This window comes from Prinia subflava, chromosome 35, assembly GCF_021018805.1.
Source record: "Prinia subflava isolate CZ2003 ecotype Zambia chromosome 35, Cam_Psub_1.2, whole genome shotgun sequence".
Taxonomy (NCBI): domain Eukaryota; kingdom Metazoa; phylum Chordata; class Aves; order Passeriformes; family Cisticolidae; genus Prinia; species Prinia subflava.
In genome coordinates, this window is record NC_086281.1 from 443736 (window position 1) to 459278 (window position 15543).

A 15543-nucleotide genomic window follows, 5' to 3' on the forward strand; every position below is an offset into this window, starting at 1 on the left:
AATTCGGGATGGATCCCATGGGGAATCTGGGATGGATCCCACGTGGAATTCGGGATGGATCCCACGTGGAATTAGGGATGGATCCCACGTGGAATTTCGGATGGATCCCATGTGGAATTAGGGATGGATCCCAGGTGGAATTCGGGATGGATCCCACGTGGAATTACCCGCGAGGTCATGAAGAGCAGCTTGGTCTCCATGTCGGGGGTGAGGCGACACGCCAGGAACTTGCGCGAGGTCCGGGACTGCAGGAGCTGCAGGACCCCTGGGAGGGACAGGGAAAAAGGGCTGGGAATCCTCAGGGATCCTCAGGGATCCACCCAGGAGCAGCACCCGGGGGCTTAAAGGGGATCCCACGGGGTGGGAACCCCTCAAAGCCCCATTTCCCTGGGATTGCTGCATCCAGAGCCCGCGGGGAAGCGCCCGGAGAAGGGAACGGCTCCCAGGAATGTTGTCAATAAAAATAAATTAATTATTTTTAAATAAATAAAGTGGGGAATCCACGGCTCTTCCCACGGAACGAGAATCCTGGAGGAATTCAAGCCCATGGAAGGGCCAAGCCCTGGAATTCCTGCGTTCCATGGAGCTTCCACAATGCCTGGAAACGCCTGGAAACGCCTGGAAACGCCTGGAAATGCCTGGAAACGACTGGAAACGACTGGAAACCCCTGGAAATGCCTGGAAACCCCTGGAAATGCCTGGAAATGCCTGGAAACCCCTGGAAACGCCTGGAAACCCCTGGAAATGCCTGGAAACCCCTGGAAACCTCTGGAAATGCCTGGAAATGCCTGGAAATTCCTGGAAATGCCTGGAAACGCCTGGAAACCCCTGGAAACGACTGGAAATGCCTGGAAATGCCTGGAAACCCCTGGAAATGTCTGGAAATTCCTGGAAATGCCTGGAAACCCCTGGAAACGCCTGGAAATTCCTGGAAACCCCTGGAAACGCCTGGAAATGCCTGGAAATGCCTGGAAACCCCTGGAAAGGCCTAAAAATTCATGGAAATGCCTGGAAACCCCTGGAAACCCCTGGAAATGCCTAAAAATTCCTGGAAATGCCTGGGAACCCCTAGAAATGTCTGGAAACCTCTGGAAACACCTGGAAACCCCTGGAAACCCCTGGAAACCCCTGGAAACCTCTGGAAACGCCTGGAAACGCCTGGAAACACCTGGAAACCCCTGGAAACCCCTGGAAACGCCTGGAAATTCCTGGAAACGCCTGGAAACGCCTGGAAACACCTGGAAACACCTGGAAACGCCTGGAAATGTCTGGGAATGCCTGGAAATGCCTGGAAACACCTAAAAATTCCTGGAAATGCCTGGAAATTCCTGGAAACGCCTGGAAACCCCTGGAAATGCCTGGAAACCTCTGGAAACACCTGGAAACACCTGGAAATGTCTGGGAACCCCTAGAAATGTCTGGAAACGCCTGGAAACGCCTGGAAATCCCTGGAAACCCCTGGAAATGCCTGGAAACGTCTGGAAACGCCTGGAAATGCCTGGAAACCCCTGGAAATGCCTGGAAACCCCTGGAAATGCCTGGAAACGCCTGGAAATGTCTGGGAATGCCTGGAAACGTCTGGAAATGCCTAAAAATTCCTAGAAATGCCTGGAAATGCCTGGAAACGCCTGGAAACGACTGGAAACGCCTGGAAATGCCTGGAAACGACTGGAAATTCCTGGAAATGCCTGGAAACCTCTGGAAACCTCTGGAAATGCCTGGAAACGCCTGGAAATGTCTGGGAATGCCTGGAAACGTCTGGAAATGCCTGGAAATGCCTGGAAATGCCTGGAAACCCCTGGAAATGCCTGGAAATGCCTGGAAACCCCTGGAAATGCCTGGAAACGCCTGGAAATGCCTGGAAACACCTGGAAACGACTGGAAACGACTGGAAATTCCTGGAAACCCCTGGAAACCCCTGGAAATGCCTGGAAATGCCTAAAAATTCATGGAAACGCCTGGAAACGCCTGGAAACCCCTGGAAACCTCTGGAAACGCCTGGAAACGCCTGGAAATTCCTGGAAACGCCTGGAAATTCCTGGAAATGTCTGGAAATTCCTGGAAATGCCTGGAAATTCCTGGAAACGCCTGGAAACCCCTGGAAACGCCTGGAAACCCCTGGAAACCTTTGGAAATGCCTGGAAACCCCTGGAAATGCCTGGAAACCCCTGGAAATGCCTGGAAACCCCTGGAAACGCCTGGAAATTCCTGGAAATTCCTGGAAACGCCTGGAAACCTCTGGAAACGCCTGGAACCCCCCGGAACACGGCGCCAGGTGAGCGCAGGGCAGGCGCAGGGCCCGTACCTGTGAACTGGGGGCTGAGCACCTGCGGGTTGTGCAGGATGTCCCTCCAGAGCTGCTCGAACTCCGGGATCCGCGCCACGTTCTGCAGCAGCCGCACCAGGTCCCGGCCGATCATGAAGCAATCCATGAACTGGGAGAGGGAAAAAGGACGGGAAAATCCCAGTGGGGATGGGAGCAGGGCAGGGAGGGAGCTGGGACCCCCCTGTCTCGCAGGTTGGGATCGGGGGAGGCCGGGAGCTGTTCTGGAATGTTCTGCCTCCCAAAGCAAACAATCAGCCCGTAAATCTGCCACTTTTTTATAAATCTGCCACTTTTTTATAAATCTGATCCTGATCCCAATCCCAATCCAAATCCACTCCCGGGGCAGGGGGATGCAGGATCCTGATCCCAATCCCAATCCCAACCCCAATCCCAATCCCACACACTCATCCTGTCCCGGAGCAGGGACACGCAGAACTCCACATTCCCAATCCTTTTTTCCCATTCCCATTATCCCATTCCCAATCCCATTATCCCATTCCCATTGCACTCACCCTCTCCCACAGCAGGGACATGCAGAACTCCACATTCCCATTCCCAATCCCATTATCCCATTCCCATTATCCCATTCCCATATTCCCATTATTCCCAGTCTCACCCTTTCTCTGAGCAGGGACACGCAGAACTCCACATTCCCATTCCCATTCCCAATCCCATTATCCCAATCCCATTATCCCATTTTTCCATTAATCTCACCCTCTCCCGGAGCAGGGACACGCAGAACTCCACATTCCCATTATCCCATTCCCATTATCCCATCATTCTCACCCTCTCCCGGAGCAGGGACACACAGAACTCCACATTCCCATTATTCCCATTATTCCCATTTTTCCATCATTCTCACCCTCTCCCGGAGCAGGGACACGCAGAACTCCACATTCCCATTATTCCCATATTCCCATTATCCCCATTATCCCAATCCCATTTTTCCATCATTCTCACCCTCTCCCGGAGCAGGGACACACAGAACTCCACATTCCCATTATTCCCAGTATCCCATTATCCCATTTTTCCATCATTCTCACCCTCTCCCGGAGCAGGGACACGCAGAACTCCACATTCCCATTATTCCCAGTATCCCATTATCCCATTTTTCCATCATTCTCACCCTCTCCCGGAGCAGGGACACGCAGAACTCCACATTCCCATTATCCCATTATTCCCAGTCTCACCCTCTCCCGGAGCAGGGACACACAGAACTCCACATTCCCATTCCCATATTCCCATTATTCCCAATGCTCTCACCCTTTCTCTGAGCAGGGACACACAGAACTCCACATTCCCATTATTCCCATTTTTCCATCATTCTCACCCTCTCCCGGAGCAGGGACACACAGAACTCCACATTCCCATTTTTCCATCATTCCCAGTGCTCTCACCCTCTCCCGGAGCAGGGACAAACAGAACTCCACATTCCCATTCCCATTATTCCCAGTATCCCATTATCCCAATAATCTCACCCTTTCCCTGAGCAGGGACACGCAGAACTCCACATTCCCATTCCCATTATCCCATTTTTCCATCATTCCCAGTCTCACCCTCTCCCGGAGCAGGGACACGCAGAACTCCACATTCCCATTATCCCATTATCCCAATCCCATTATTCCCAGTGCTCTCACCCTTTCCCGGAGCAGGGACACACAGAACTCCACATTCCCATTATCCCAATCCCATTATCCCAATCCCATTATCCCATTATCCCATTCCCATTATCCCATTATTCCCAGTATTCCCAGTCTCACCCTTTCCCTGAGCAGGGACACACAGAACTCCACATTCCCATTCCCATTCCCATTCCCATTATCCCATTCCCATATTCCCATTTTTCCATTAATCTCACCCTTTCCCTGAGCAGGGACACACAGAACTCCACATTCCCATTCCCATTCCCATTATCCCATTATTCCCAGTATCCCATTCCCAGTCTCACCCTCTCCCGGAGCAGGGACACGCAGAATTCCACATTCCCATTTTCCCATTTTTCCAGTGCTCTCACCCTTTCTCTGAGCAGGGACACACAGAACTCCACATTCCCAGTATTCCCAGTCTCACCCTCTCCCTGAGCAGGGACACGCAGAACTCCACATTCCCATTATCCCAATCCCATTCCCATTCCCATTATCCCATTAATCTCACCCTCTCCCTGAGCAGGGACACGCAGAACTCCACATTCCCATTATCCCAATCCCACATTCCCAGTGCTCTCACCCTCTCCCGGAGCAGGGACACGCAGAACTCCACATTCCCATTATTCCCAGTATCCCATTATCCCATTTTTCCATCATTCTCACCCTCTCTCTGAGCAGGGACACGCAGAACTCCACATTCCCATTATCCCAATCCCACATTCCCAGTGCTCTCACCCTCTCCCGGAGCAGGGACACGCAGAACTCCACATTCCCATTATTCCCAGTATCCCATTATCCCATTTTTCCATCATTCTCACCCTCTCCCTGAGCAGGGACACGCAGAACTCCACCTCCTTCTGGCGCAGCGCCTGCAGCGCGGCCGTGCCGTGGTGATCCACGATGAGGCGCAGGTAGGTGTACACGGCCATGGCCACCAGCAGGCTGCTCTTCAGCACCCACTCCCTGCAAAAGAGTCCAGCCTGGAAAACCTGGATTTGTCCTGGGAAACCTGGATTCATCATGAGAAACTGAATTCATCCTGGAAAACCTGGATTCGTCATGGGAAACCTGGATTCGTCATGGGAAAACTGGATTCATCCTGAGAAAAACTGAATTCATCCTGGGAAACCTGGATTCATCCTGAGGAAACCTGGATTCGTCATGGAAAACTGAATTCATCCTGGAAAAACTGGATTCGTCATGAGAAACCTGAATTCATCCTGGAAAACCTGGATTCATCCTGAGAAACTGAATTCATCCTGGAAAAACTGAATTCGTCATGAGAAACCTGGATTCATCCTGAGAAACTGAATTCATCCTGGAAAACCTGGATTCATCATGAAACACCAAAATCCATCCTGAGAAAACCTGGATTCGTCATGAGAAACTGAATTCATCCTGGAAAACCTGGATTCATCCTGGAAAACCTGAATTCGTCCTGAGAAAAACAAACCCGCTCTGAAAAACTCAAACCAGCCCTGAAAAACCCAAATCCATCCTGAAAAATCCAAATTCACCCTGAAAAAAACAAATCTGCCCTGAAAAACCCAAATTGGTCCTGAAAAAAACAAATCTATCCTGAAAAACCAAAATTCATCCTAAAAAACCAAAATCCATCCTGAGAAACCCAAACCGGCCCTGAAAAAACCAAATTGGTCCTGAAAAACATTTTGGGATGTGGGCAGCTGAGGGATTTGGGATTTGGGATCTGGGATTGGGGACCTGAGGGATTTGGGATTTAGGATTTGGGGTTTGGGATCTGAGGGATTTGGTGATCTGAGGGATTTGGGATTTGGGATTTGGGATCTGGGATTTGGGATGTGGGGAGGCCTCGGGGCCGTTCCTCCTGCAGCAGGAGCCGGGAATTCCCGGGAATGTGGGCCGGAATTCCCGGGAATGTGGGCCGGAATTCCCGGGGTGTTCCCGCTCTGGGGCGGCTCCCGGCCGTACCTCTGCTCCGTCAGGATCTCCAGGACGTTCTCGGCCAGCCAGATGTTCTTGGCAGTCACGTCCCCGCCTGGAAAAACACCGGGAGAAGAGGCTGGAAAATGGAATTCCCTCAAATCCTCGGGAATCTGCTCCCACGGAATTCCTGGAATTCCCTCAAATCCTGGGGAATCTGCTCCTCTGGAATTCCTGGAATTCCCTCAAATCCTCAGGAATCTGCTCCCGTGGAATTCCCTCAAATCCTCGGGAATCTGCTCCAGTGGAATTCCTGGAATTCCCTCAAATCCTGGGGAATCTGCTCCTCTGGAATTCCCTCAAATCCTCGGGAATCTGCTCCCGTGGAATTCCTGGAATTCCCTCAAATCCTCGGGAATCTGCTCCAGTGGAATTCCTGGAATTCCCTCAAATCCTCGGGAATCTGCCCTGCCCTGCCCGCCCCCAGGGCCATTCCCAGGGATAATTCCCAGGGATCCGGGGCAGACCCCCGGGAATGGGGGCAGGAGACCCCCGGGAATGGGGGCAGGAGACCCCCGGGAATGAGCTGATGTGGAGACCACGGAAAACCAGGGAAAAACCAGGGAAAACCAGGGAAAACCAGGGAAAACCAAGGAAAACCAGGGAAAACCAGGGAAAAACCAGGGAAAAGCATCATGTCCAGACAATGGGCTGGCAATGAAGGGCTCGGAGTGGAGCCAGAGGGGCCCTGCAGGGGAGGAGCGGCCCAGGGGACACGGGATGGCTTTTCCAGGATGCCTTTTCCAGGGTGGCTTTTCCAGGGCGCCTTTTCCAGGGCTGCCTTTTCCAGGGTGGCTTTTCCAGGATGCCTTTTCCAGGGAAGGCTTTTCCAGGGCGCCTTTTCCAGGGCTGCCTTTTCCAGGGTGGCTTTTCCAGGATGCCTTTTCCAGGGAAGGCTTTTCCAGGCTGCCTTTTCCAGGATGGCTTTTCCAGGATGCCTTTTCCAGGGAAGGCTTTTCCAGGCTGCCTTTTCCAGGATGGCTTTTCCAGGATGGCTTTTCCAGGCTGCCTTTTCCAGGATGGCTTTTCCAGGGTGGCTTTTCCAAGATGCCTTTTCCAGGATGCCTTTTCCAGGGCTGCCTTTGCCAGGGCTTTGCCATCCGCTCCAGCCCATCCCTCCCTCCCTCCGGCATTTCCCTCTCCCTGCCCAGCAGGAGCGCGGCCCCGGGGCTCGGGACAGAATTCCTGCTCTGTGTGAGTCATTCCCGGGAAGAGGCGCCGCTCCTGCGGCTCCGGAAAGGCGGGAGCAGGGCTGGACCCCGGGGAAAAGGGGAGCAACAGGAAAAGCAGCGCTTCCTGCCAGGAGCCTCCTCGGAGGGGAAAACGGGAAGGGATTCCCTGCCCGGGCAGATCCTGCAGGATCCTGAATGGATCCACGCCAGGGACGGAGCCTGGGTTTGGCTCTGTGGGTTCCAGCTGGGGACGGATGATGGGGACAGACCCAGGCTGGGATCTGGCTGTGATCCGGAGGGACCGCAGCTCGGATCCAGAGGGATCCCAGCTCGGATCCCACAGGATCCCCGGCTCGGATCCGCAGGATTCCCAGCTCAGATCCGCGGGGATCCCCGGCTCGGATCCCCAGGATTCCCGGCTCACATCCCCAGGGATCCCGGCTCAGATCCCCAGGGATCCCAGCTCACATCCCCAGGATTCCCAGCTCAGATCCCCAGGGATCCCAGCTCACATCCCCAGGATTCCCGGCTCACATCCCCAGGGATTCCCGGCTCACATCCCCAGGATTCCCAGCTCAGATCCCCAGGATTCCCGGCTCACATCCCCAGGATTCCCGGCTCAGATCCCCAGGATTCCCGGCTCACATCCGCAGGATTCCCGGCTCACATCCCGCAGGATCCCGGCTCAGATCCCCAGGATTCCCAGCTCAGATCCCCAGGATCCCGGCTCACCCGCGATCTGCTTCATGAAGGTCATGCAGACTCCGTCGGCTCCCAGCACTCCGCTCTTCACCAGCTCCCGCAGCAGCCACACCAGCTGGGCAGGGACGGCTCAGAGCCCCGCGGGCCCGGCACCGGCCCCGGTCCCGTTCCCGTTATTCCCATTATCCCATTCCCGTTCCCATTCCCAGTCCCATTCCTGTTCCCATCCCCATTCCCGTTCCCATTATTCCCATTATTCCCATTCCTGTTCCCACTCCCGTTCCCATTATTCCCATTATCCCATACCCATTATCCCATTCTCCCATTCCCATTATTCCCATTCCCATTCTCCCATTTTCCCATTCCCATTATCCCATTCCCATTCTTCCCATTCCCGCTCTCTATCCCATTCCCATTATCCCCATTATTCCCATTATCCCCATTATTCCCATTATTCCCATTATCCCCATTATCCCCATTATTCCCATTATTCCCATTATCCCCATTATCCCCATTATTCCCATTATCCCCATTATCCCCATTGTTCCCATTATTCCCATTATTCCCATTGTTCCCATTATTCCCATTATTCCCATTATCCCCATTATTCCCATTCCCATTATCCCCATTATCCCCATTATCCCCATTATCCCCATTATCCCCATTATTCCCATTATTCCCATTATCCCCATTATTCCCATTATTCCTATTCCCCCATTCCCCCATTCCCATTCCTCACCTGTGTCCTGCAGGTGTCCTGCAGCTTCAGGTACTTCTCCATCAGGACGTGGTTGATCTTGTTGAGGACGATGTTCATCCCGTCCCGGCTCACCAGCGCCAGGTCCCGGTAGCACTGCGGGGGAAAAAACGGGGAAAAAGGGGAAAAAATGGGGAAAAAACGGGGAAAAAAGGGGAAAAAACGGGATAAAAGGGAAAAAAACGGGGAAAAAAGGGGAAAAAAACGGGGAAAAAAACGGGGAAAAAACGGGGAAAAACGGGATAAAAGGGGAAAAACGGGGAAAAAACGGGGAAAAAAGGGATAAAAGGGGATAAAAAGGGGGAAAAAAACGGGAAAAAACGGGAAAAAACGGGGAAAAAACGGGAAAAAACGGGAAAAAAACGGGGGGGAAAAAAGGGGGGAAAAAGGGGGGAAAAAGGGGGGAAAATAAGGGGGAAAAAGGGGGAAAAAAGGGGGAAAAAAACGGGGAAAAATAAAGGGGGGGAAAAAGGGGAAAAAAATGGGGAAAACGGGGGAAAAAAGGGGGGGAAAAAGGGGAAAAAAAGGGGGGAAAAAGGGGGGAAAAAAGGGGAAAAGGAAAAAAGGGGGGAAAACAGGGGGAAAATGGGGAAAAGGGGAAAAAGGGGGAAAAATAAGGGGGGAAAAAATAAGGGGGGAAAAATAAGGGGGGAAAAATAAGGGGGGAAAATAAGGGGGGAAAAGGGGGAATAAGGGGGAGAAAAAGGGGGAGAAAAAGGGGGAGAAAATGGAAAAAAAAACGGGAAAAAAACGGGGAAAAAAACGGGAAAAAAACGGGAAAAAAACGGGAAAAAAACCGGAGGAAAAAACGGGAAAAAATGGGAAAAAAACGGGAAAAAAAGGGAAAAAAAAGGGAAAAAAAGGGGAAAAAAACGGGGAAAAAAACGGGGAAAAAACGGGGAAAAAAAGGAAAAAGGGGAAAGAGAAAACCAGTCATGGAACACACATCCATGGGGCCTGTCACCCCCTAGCAGGGAATGGCAAATCCACGGATCTGGGGGGAAAAGCGTCCCAGGAGGGAGAGCCCTGATCCTCGGGAGAAAAGCTGGATCAGGATTGAATCCGGGTGGAAAACTCCAGATCCCCATCCCTGGGAAAGCCTGGCAGCTTTTCCCTGCCTCAAACCCACAGGGAAACGCTGGAAAATTGGGAATTCAACCCCCCCCAGGCCATGAAAACAGGGATGGCAGCACCACAGAGGGACAGGGAAAATTCCCTGAATTCCTCCGGTTCTGCCAGGCTGACACAATCCAGGGGCTCCCCCTCCCCCGGGGGTTTAAATTAACGGGTTAATTAACGCTGCGGTGATTAATGGAGGTTTGAGATGAGGGGCAGGGAGAGCAAACAGCCCTGGAGGAGGAGGAGGAGGAGGAAGAGGAGGAGGAGGAGGAGGAGGAGGAGGAAGAGCTGAGGGCAGCTGGAGCCGGCTGTGCCCAGCTGGGCACAAACGAGGGGGGAGTCCCTGTGCCAGGTTTTGGGGTCCCTGGGCAGTTTTTGGGGTCCTGGAAGGGTCCCTGGGCCGGGTTTTGAGGTCCTGGAAGGATCCCTGGGTGGGTTTGGGGTCTCTGGGCCAGGTTTTGGGGTCCCTGAGGCAGATTTCGGGGCCCTGGAAGGTTCCCTGGGCGGGTTTGGGGTCTCTGGGGCAGATTTTGGGGGAGATTTTTGGGGTCCCTGGGGCAGATTTTGGGGTCCTGGAAGGGTCTCTGGGCCGGGTTTTGAGGTCCTGGAAGGGGTCCCTGGGCCAGGTTTTGGGGTCCCTGGGCAGATTTTGGGGTCCCTGGGGCAGATTTCGAGGTCCTGGAAGGGTCCCTGGGCAGATTTTGGGGTCCCTGGGCAGGTTTGGGGTCCCTGGGGCAGATTTTGGGGTCCCTGGGTGGGTTTGGGGTCCCTGGGGCAGATTTTGGGGTCCCTGGGTGGGTTTGGGGTCCCTGGGGCAGATTTTGGGGTCCCTGGGCAGTTTTGGGGTCCCTGGGGCAGATTTTGGGGTCCCTGGGCAGATTTTGGGGTCCCTGGGTGGGTTTGGGGTCCCTGGGGCAGATTTTGGGGTCCCTGGGCAGTTTTGGGGTCCCTGGGGCAGATTTTGGAGGTCCCTGGGCAGGTTTGGGGTCCCGGGGCAGATTTTGGGGTCCCTGGGGCAGATTTTGGGGTCCCTGGGCAGATTTTGGGGTCCCTGGGCAGATTTTGGGGTCCCTGGGCAGATTTTGTGAGTTCTGTTTTTCCCTGGCCCGGCAGATCCCGGGAATCCGGGCCGAGCCCTGTGGGAGCTCCATGGGCAGGGAAGGGTTAACGGCACAGGCAGGGACGAATCCCAAAATCCCAAAATCCCAAATCCCAGATTCCTGCCCGGCTCCAGCAGATCCAATTATCCCAATTATCCCAATTATTTATCCCAATTATTCCCTTGGAAAAGCGCCGTGCTCCGGGAGCAGCCGCAGCAGTGCCGGCACTGCCCTCGCTCCCCTCTCCAGAGGAAAATTCCAGAGGAAATTCCAGAGGAAAATTCCAGAGGGAAATTCCAGAGGAAAAATCCAGAGGGAAATTCCAGAGGAAAAATCCAGAAATTTCCAGAGGAAAATCCCAGAAGAAAATTCCAGAGGGAAATTCCAGAAAATTCCCAGAGAAAAATTCCAGAGGAAAAAATTCCAGAGGAAAAAATCCCAGAGGAAAATTCCAGAGGAAAAAATTCCAGAGGAAAATTCCAGAGGAAAATGAAGTTGGGAAGGGGCCCAGGGAACTCCTGGCAAATCCAGAAAATTTCCTGGCACAGGAGGGGAATTCCTGGCATGGGAAGGGAATTCCTGGCAAATCCAAGGAATTCTGGCAAATCCAGGGAATTTCTGGCAAATCCAGGGGATTCCTGGCACAGGAGGGAGCCTGAGCTCGCTGATCCCGGGTCAGGGCTCGGCCCCAGGGAATTCCAGCCCGGAAAATTCCGGAATTTTCTCCCTTTTCCAGCCTTTTCTCACCTTCTGCGCCTGGGCCCGGGTCGGTGAGGACGAGCGTGAAGAGCCCCAGGCAGATCTCCTCGTGCTGGGGGGTGCCCTTGCAGATCTGGGGAAATCCGGGAAAATCCGGGGAATTCCAGGGGAAATTCCAGGGGAAATCCGGGGGAAATCCGGGGGAAATCCAGGGGAATTCCGGGGAAATTCCAGGGGAAATCCGGGGGAAATCCGGGGGAAATCCAGGGGAAATTCGGGGGAAAATCCGGGGAAAATCCGGGTGAATTCCAGGGAAATTCCGGGGAAATTCCGGGGAAATTCCGGGGAAATTCCGGGGAAAGTCCAGGGGAAATCCAGGGGAAATCCGGGGGAAATCCGGGGGAAATCCAGGGGAAAATCCGGGGAAAATCCGGGTGAATTCCTGGGGAATTCCAGGGAAAATCCAGGGAAAATCCAGGGGAAATTCCGGGGGAAAATCCGGGGGAAAATCCAGGGGAAATCCGGGGGAAATCCAGGGGAAATCCGGGGGAGATCCGGGGAATTCCGGAGGAAATCCAGGGGAAAATCCGGGGGAAAATCCGGGGAAATCCAGAGGGAATTCAGGGAAAATCCAGGGAAATTCAGGGAAGGAAATCCCTCCCGCAGAGCCCCGGATCCTCCGGGAATCTGAGACATCCGAGGGCTCCTGAAGTTTGTGTTGGGTGGAAATTCCAGGAGGGAATTCCCAACTCCAGGAGGGAATTCCAGAGGGAATTCCAGCATTAATTCCTGCACTCCAGAGGGGATAATTCCCGGGAATTCCCGATTTCCAGCCCCGATCCCGGCACTCCAGAGGGAATTCCCGAGGGGATAATTCCCGGTTATTCCCGGTTCTCAGCCCCGTTCCTGGTTATTCCCAGTTATTCCCGGTTATTACCCGTTCTGTCACTCCAGAGGGAATTCCCGAGGGGATAATTCCCGGTTATTCCCATTCCCAGCCCCATTCCCGGTTATTCCTGGTTCCAGCCCCATTCCCGATTTCCAGCCCCGTTCCCGGCACTCCAGAGGGGATAATTCCCGGTTGTTCCCAGTTATTCCCGGTTATTCCCGGTTTCATTCCCGGTTATTCCCGGTTATCCCCGGTTATTCCCGGTTTCATTCCCGGTTATTCCCGGTCATTCCCGGTTTCATTCCCGGTTATTCCCGGTTTCATTCCCGGTTATTCCCGGTTTCATTCCCGGTTTCATTCCCGGTCATTCCCGGTTTCGTTCCCGGTCATTCCCGGTTTCATTCCCGGTCATTCCCGGTTGGTTATTCCCGGTCATTCCCGGTTGGTTATTCCCGGTCATTCCCGGTTGGTTATTCCCGGTTATTCCCGGTTTCATTCCCGGTTTCATTCCCGGTTTCATTCCCGGTTATTCCTGGTTTCATTCCCGGTCGTTCCCGGTCATTCCCGGTTTCATTCCCGGTTATTCCCGGTTTCATTCCCGGTTTCATTCCCGGTTTCATTCCCGGTCATTCCCGGTTATTCCCGGTCATTCCCGGTTGGTTATTCCCGGTCATTCCCGGTTATCCCGGTGTTATTCCCGGTCATTCCCGGTTTCATTCCCGGTTATCCCGGTGGTTATTCCCGGTTATCCCGGTGGTTATTCCCGGTTGGTTATTCCCGGTCATTATTCCCGGTTATCCCGGTTTTATTCCCGGTCGTTCCCGGTCATTCCCGGTGGTTATTCCCGGTTATTCCCGGTTGTTATCCCGGTGTCACTCACGTGTGCCTGCAGGGCGTCGTTGGCCTCGCGCTCCGAGAGGCCGCAGGTGAGAGAGGAGACGATCCCCACACAGCGCTCCAGCCTCTGCAACGGGAACTGGGATCAACTGGGATGGACTGGGAATGGACTGGGGGGACTGGGAATGGACTGGGGAGGAACTGGGAATGGACTGGGGGGACTGGGAATGAACTGGGATCAACTGGGGGGACTGGGATGGACTGGGATGGACTGGGATGGACTGGGAATGAACTGGGATCAACTGGGGGGACTGGGATGGACTGGGGGGACTGGGATCAACTGGGGGGACTGGGATCAACTGGGATCGACTGGGGGGACTGGGATCAACTGGGATCGACTGGGGGGACTGGGGGGACTGGGATGAACTGGGAATGGACTGGGAATGGACTGGGATGAACTGGGGGCACTGGGGGGACTGGGAATGGACTGGGGGGACTGGGGGCACTGGGAATGAACTGAGAACGAACTGGGATGAACTGGGATGAACTGGGGGGACTGGGGGGACTGGGATGAACTGGGGGCACTGGGAATGAACTGGGAATGAACTGGGAATGAACTGGGAATGGACTGGGGAGGGACTGGGGGCACTGGGGGGACTGGGAATGAACTGGGAATGGACTGAGAACAAACTGGGATCAACTGGGGGCACTGGGGGGACTGGGGAGGAACTGGGAATGAACTGGGGAGACTGGGAATGAACTGGGGTGAAACTGGGAATGAACTGGGGGGACTGGGAATGAACTGGGGTGAAACTGGGAATGAACTGGGGGGACTGGGGGGACTGGGAATGAACTGGGAATGGACTGGGAATGAACTGGGGAAAATGGGAATGAACTGGGAATGGACTGGGGAGACTGGGGAAGAACTGGGGGGACTGGGGAGGAACTGGAATAAACTGGGGAGAAACTGGGGAGAAACTGGAGAGAAACTGGGGAGAAACTGGGGAAATCCTGGGGAAAAAAGGGAAAAAAAAAAAGGGGGAAAAATGGGGAAAAAAAGGGGAAAAAAAGGGAAAAACTGGGAAAAACTGGGGGAAACACCTGGGGGAAAAAACGGCGGAAAAAAGGGGAAAAAAAAGGGAAAAAAAAGGGAAAAAAGGGGGAAAAATCGGGGAAAAGTCAGGGGGGAAATCGGGGCAAGGCTGGATCTCCCCGGCACGGCAGGGGCTGCTCCGGCCCCGGGAATATCCCGGGAATAAATCCGGGAATAACTCCGGGAATAATTCCATTAATAATTCCGGGAATTCCGGGGATAATCCCGGGAATCCCGGGAACACCGGGGAGCGGGAGCGCTCCGGAGCCCCCCGCCGCTCTCACCTCCTCCAGCTCGTCCTTGCAGTCCAGCAGCGAGGCCTGCAGCAGCCTCCCGGTGCCGGTACCGGGCCCGGTACCGGGGCCCGCCTTGCCCTTACCGAGCTCCATGGCCCGGCCGGGGGGGCTCCTCCCCGGGGGCTCGGACCGGAGACCCCCCCGTGCGGGGGCCCGGGCGGCCCCTCCCAGCCCTGCCCGCCGGGATCGGGGGCGGTGTCCCGGTGTGCCGGTGCCGGTGTCCCGGTGCCGGTGTCCCGGTGCCGGGCGGGGTTTGCCGGTGCCGGGCGGGGTTTCCCGGTGCCGGGAGGGGCGCGGACGGGGCTCGGTGCCGCTCCCGGGCCCGGCCGGTCCCGCTGGCTGCGGGCCGGGGGGAGGCGGCGGCGGCCGGAAGTTACCGGAGAGCGATGGAAGCGCTCGGCCGGAAACGGAAGCGCCGCGCGGGAGGAAGATCCCGCCCCTCCCTCTCCCGATGACCAATGGGAGTGGCGGGATAGCCTTGAGTGACAGCTCGAGGGGCGGGGCAGAGAGGGCGGGACACAGGGAGGGGCTTGGCCAATGGGGAGGAGGGGGCGGAGCCTGAGCGAGGGGAGGCTCCGCCCACCCGCGCGTGCGGGGGAAATCCCGGGAATCCCCCGGGACCCCCCCGGGACCCCCCCGGGAACTCTGAACTCCCCCGGGGACTCCCGAACCCACCGGGATCCCCTGGAAACCCCGAGCCCCCCGGGAATCCCCAGGGAATCCCCCGGGATCCCCTGGGACCCCCGAACCCCCCGGGATCCCCGAGCCCCCCGGGAACCCCCCGGGAATCCCCCTAGACCCCTTGGAAACCCCGGGACCCCCGAGACCCCTCGGGACCCCCGAACATCCCGGGAACCTCCGGGACCCCCGAACCCCTGAACCCCCCGGGCTCCTCGGGACCCCTCCGGGAACCTGGAACCCCCCGGGACCTTTGGGACCCCCCCG

At 55.3% G+C, this 15543-nt stretch overlaps 1 protein-coding gene across 1 annotated transcript in view; it reads right to left on the reverse strand.

Annotated features, from left to right (window-relative positions):
• The window catches only part of INTS3 (integrator complex subunit 3), a 35466-nt gene extending 20642 nt beyond the window's left edge, over positions 1–14824 (reverse strand). The window contains 10 exon segments of the mRNA XM_063421112.1: positions 168–265; positions 2306–2435; positions 4791–4935; positions 5923–5989; positions 7839–7923; positions 8548–8661; positions 11532–11546; positions 11548–11616; positions 13253–13336; positions 14587–14824. Coding sequence (XP_063277182.1) covers positions 168–265; positions 2306–2435; positions 4791–4935; positions 5923–5989; positions 7839–7923; positions 8548–8661; positions 11532–11546; positions 11548–11616; positions 13253–13336; positions 14587–14691 — 912 coding nt within the window. The 5' untranslated portion in view covers positions 14692–14824.
• Between the last annotated feature and the right edge of the window lie 719 nt (positions 14825–15543).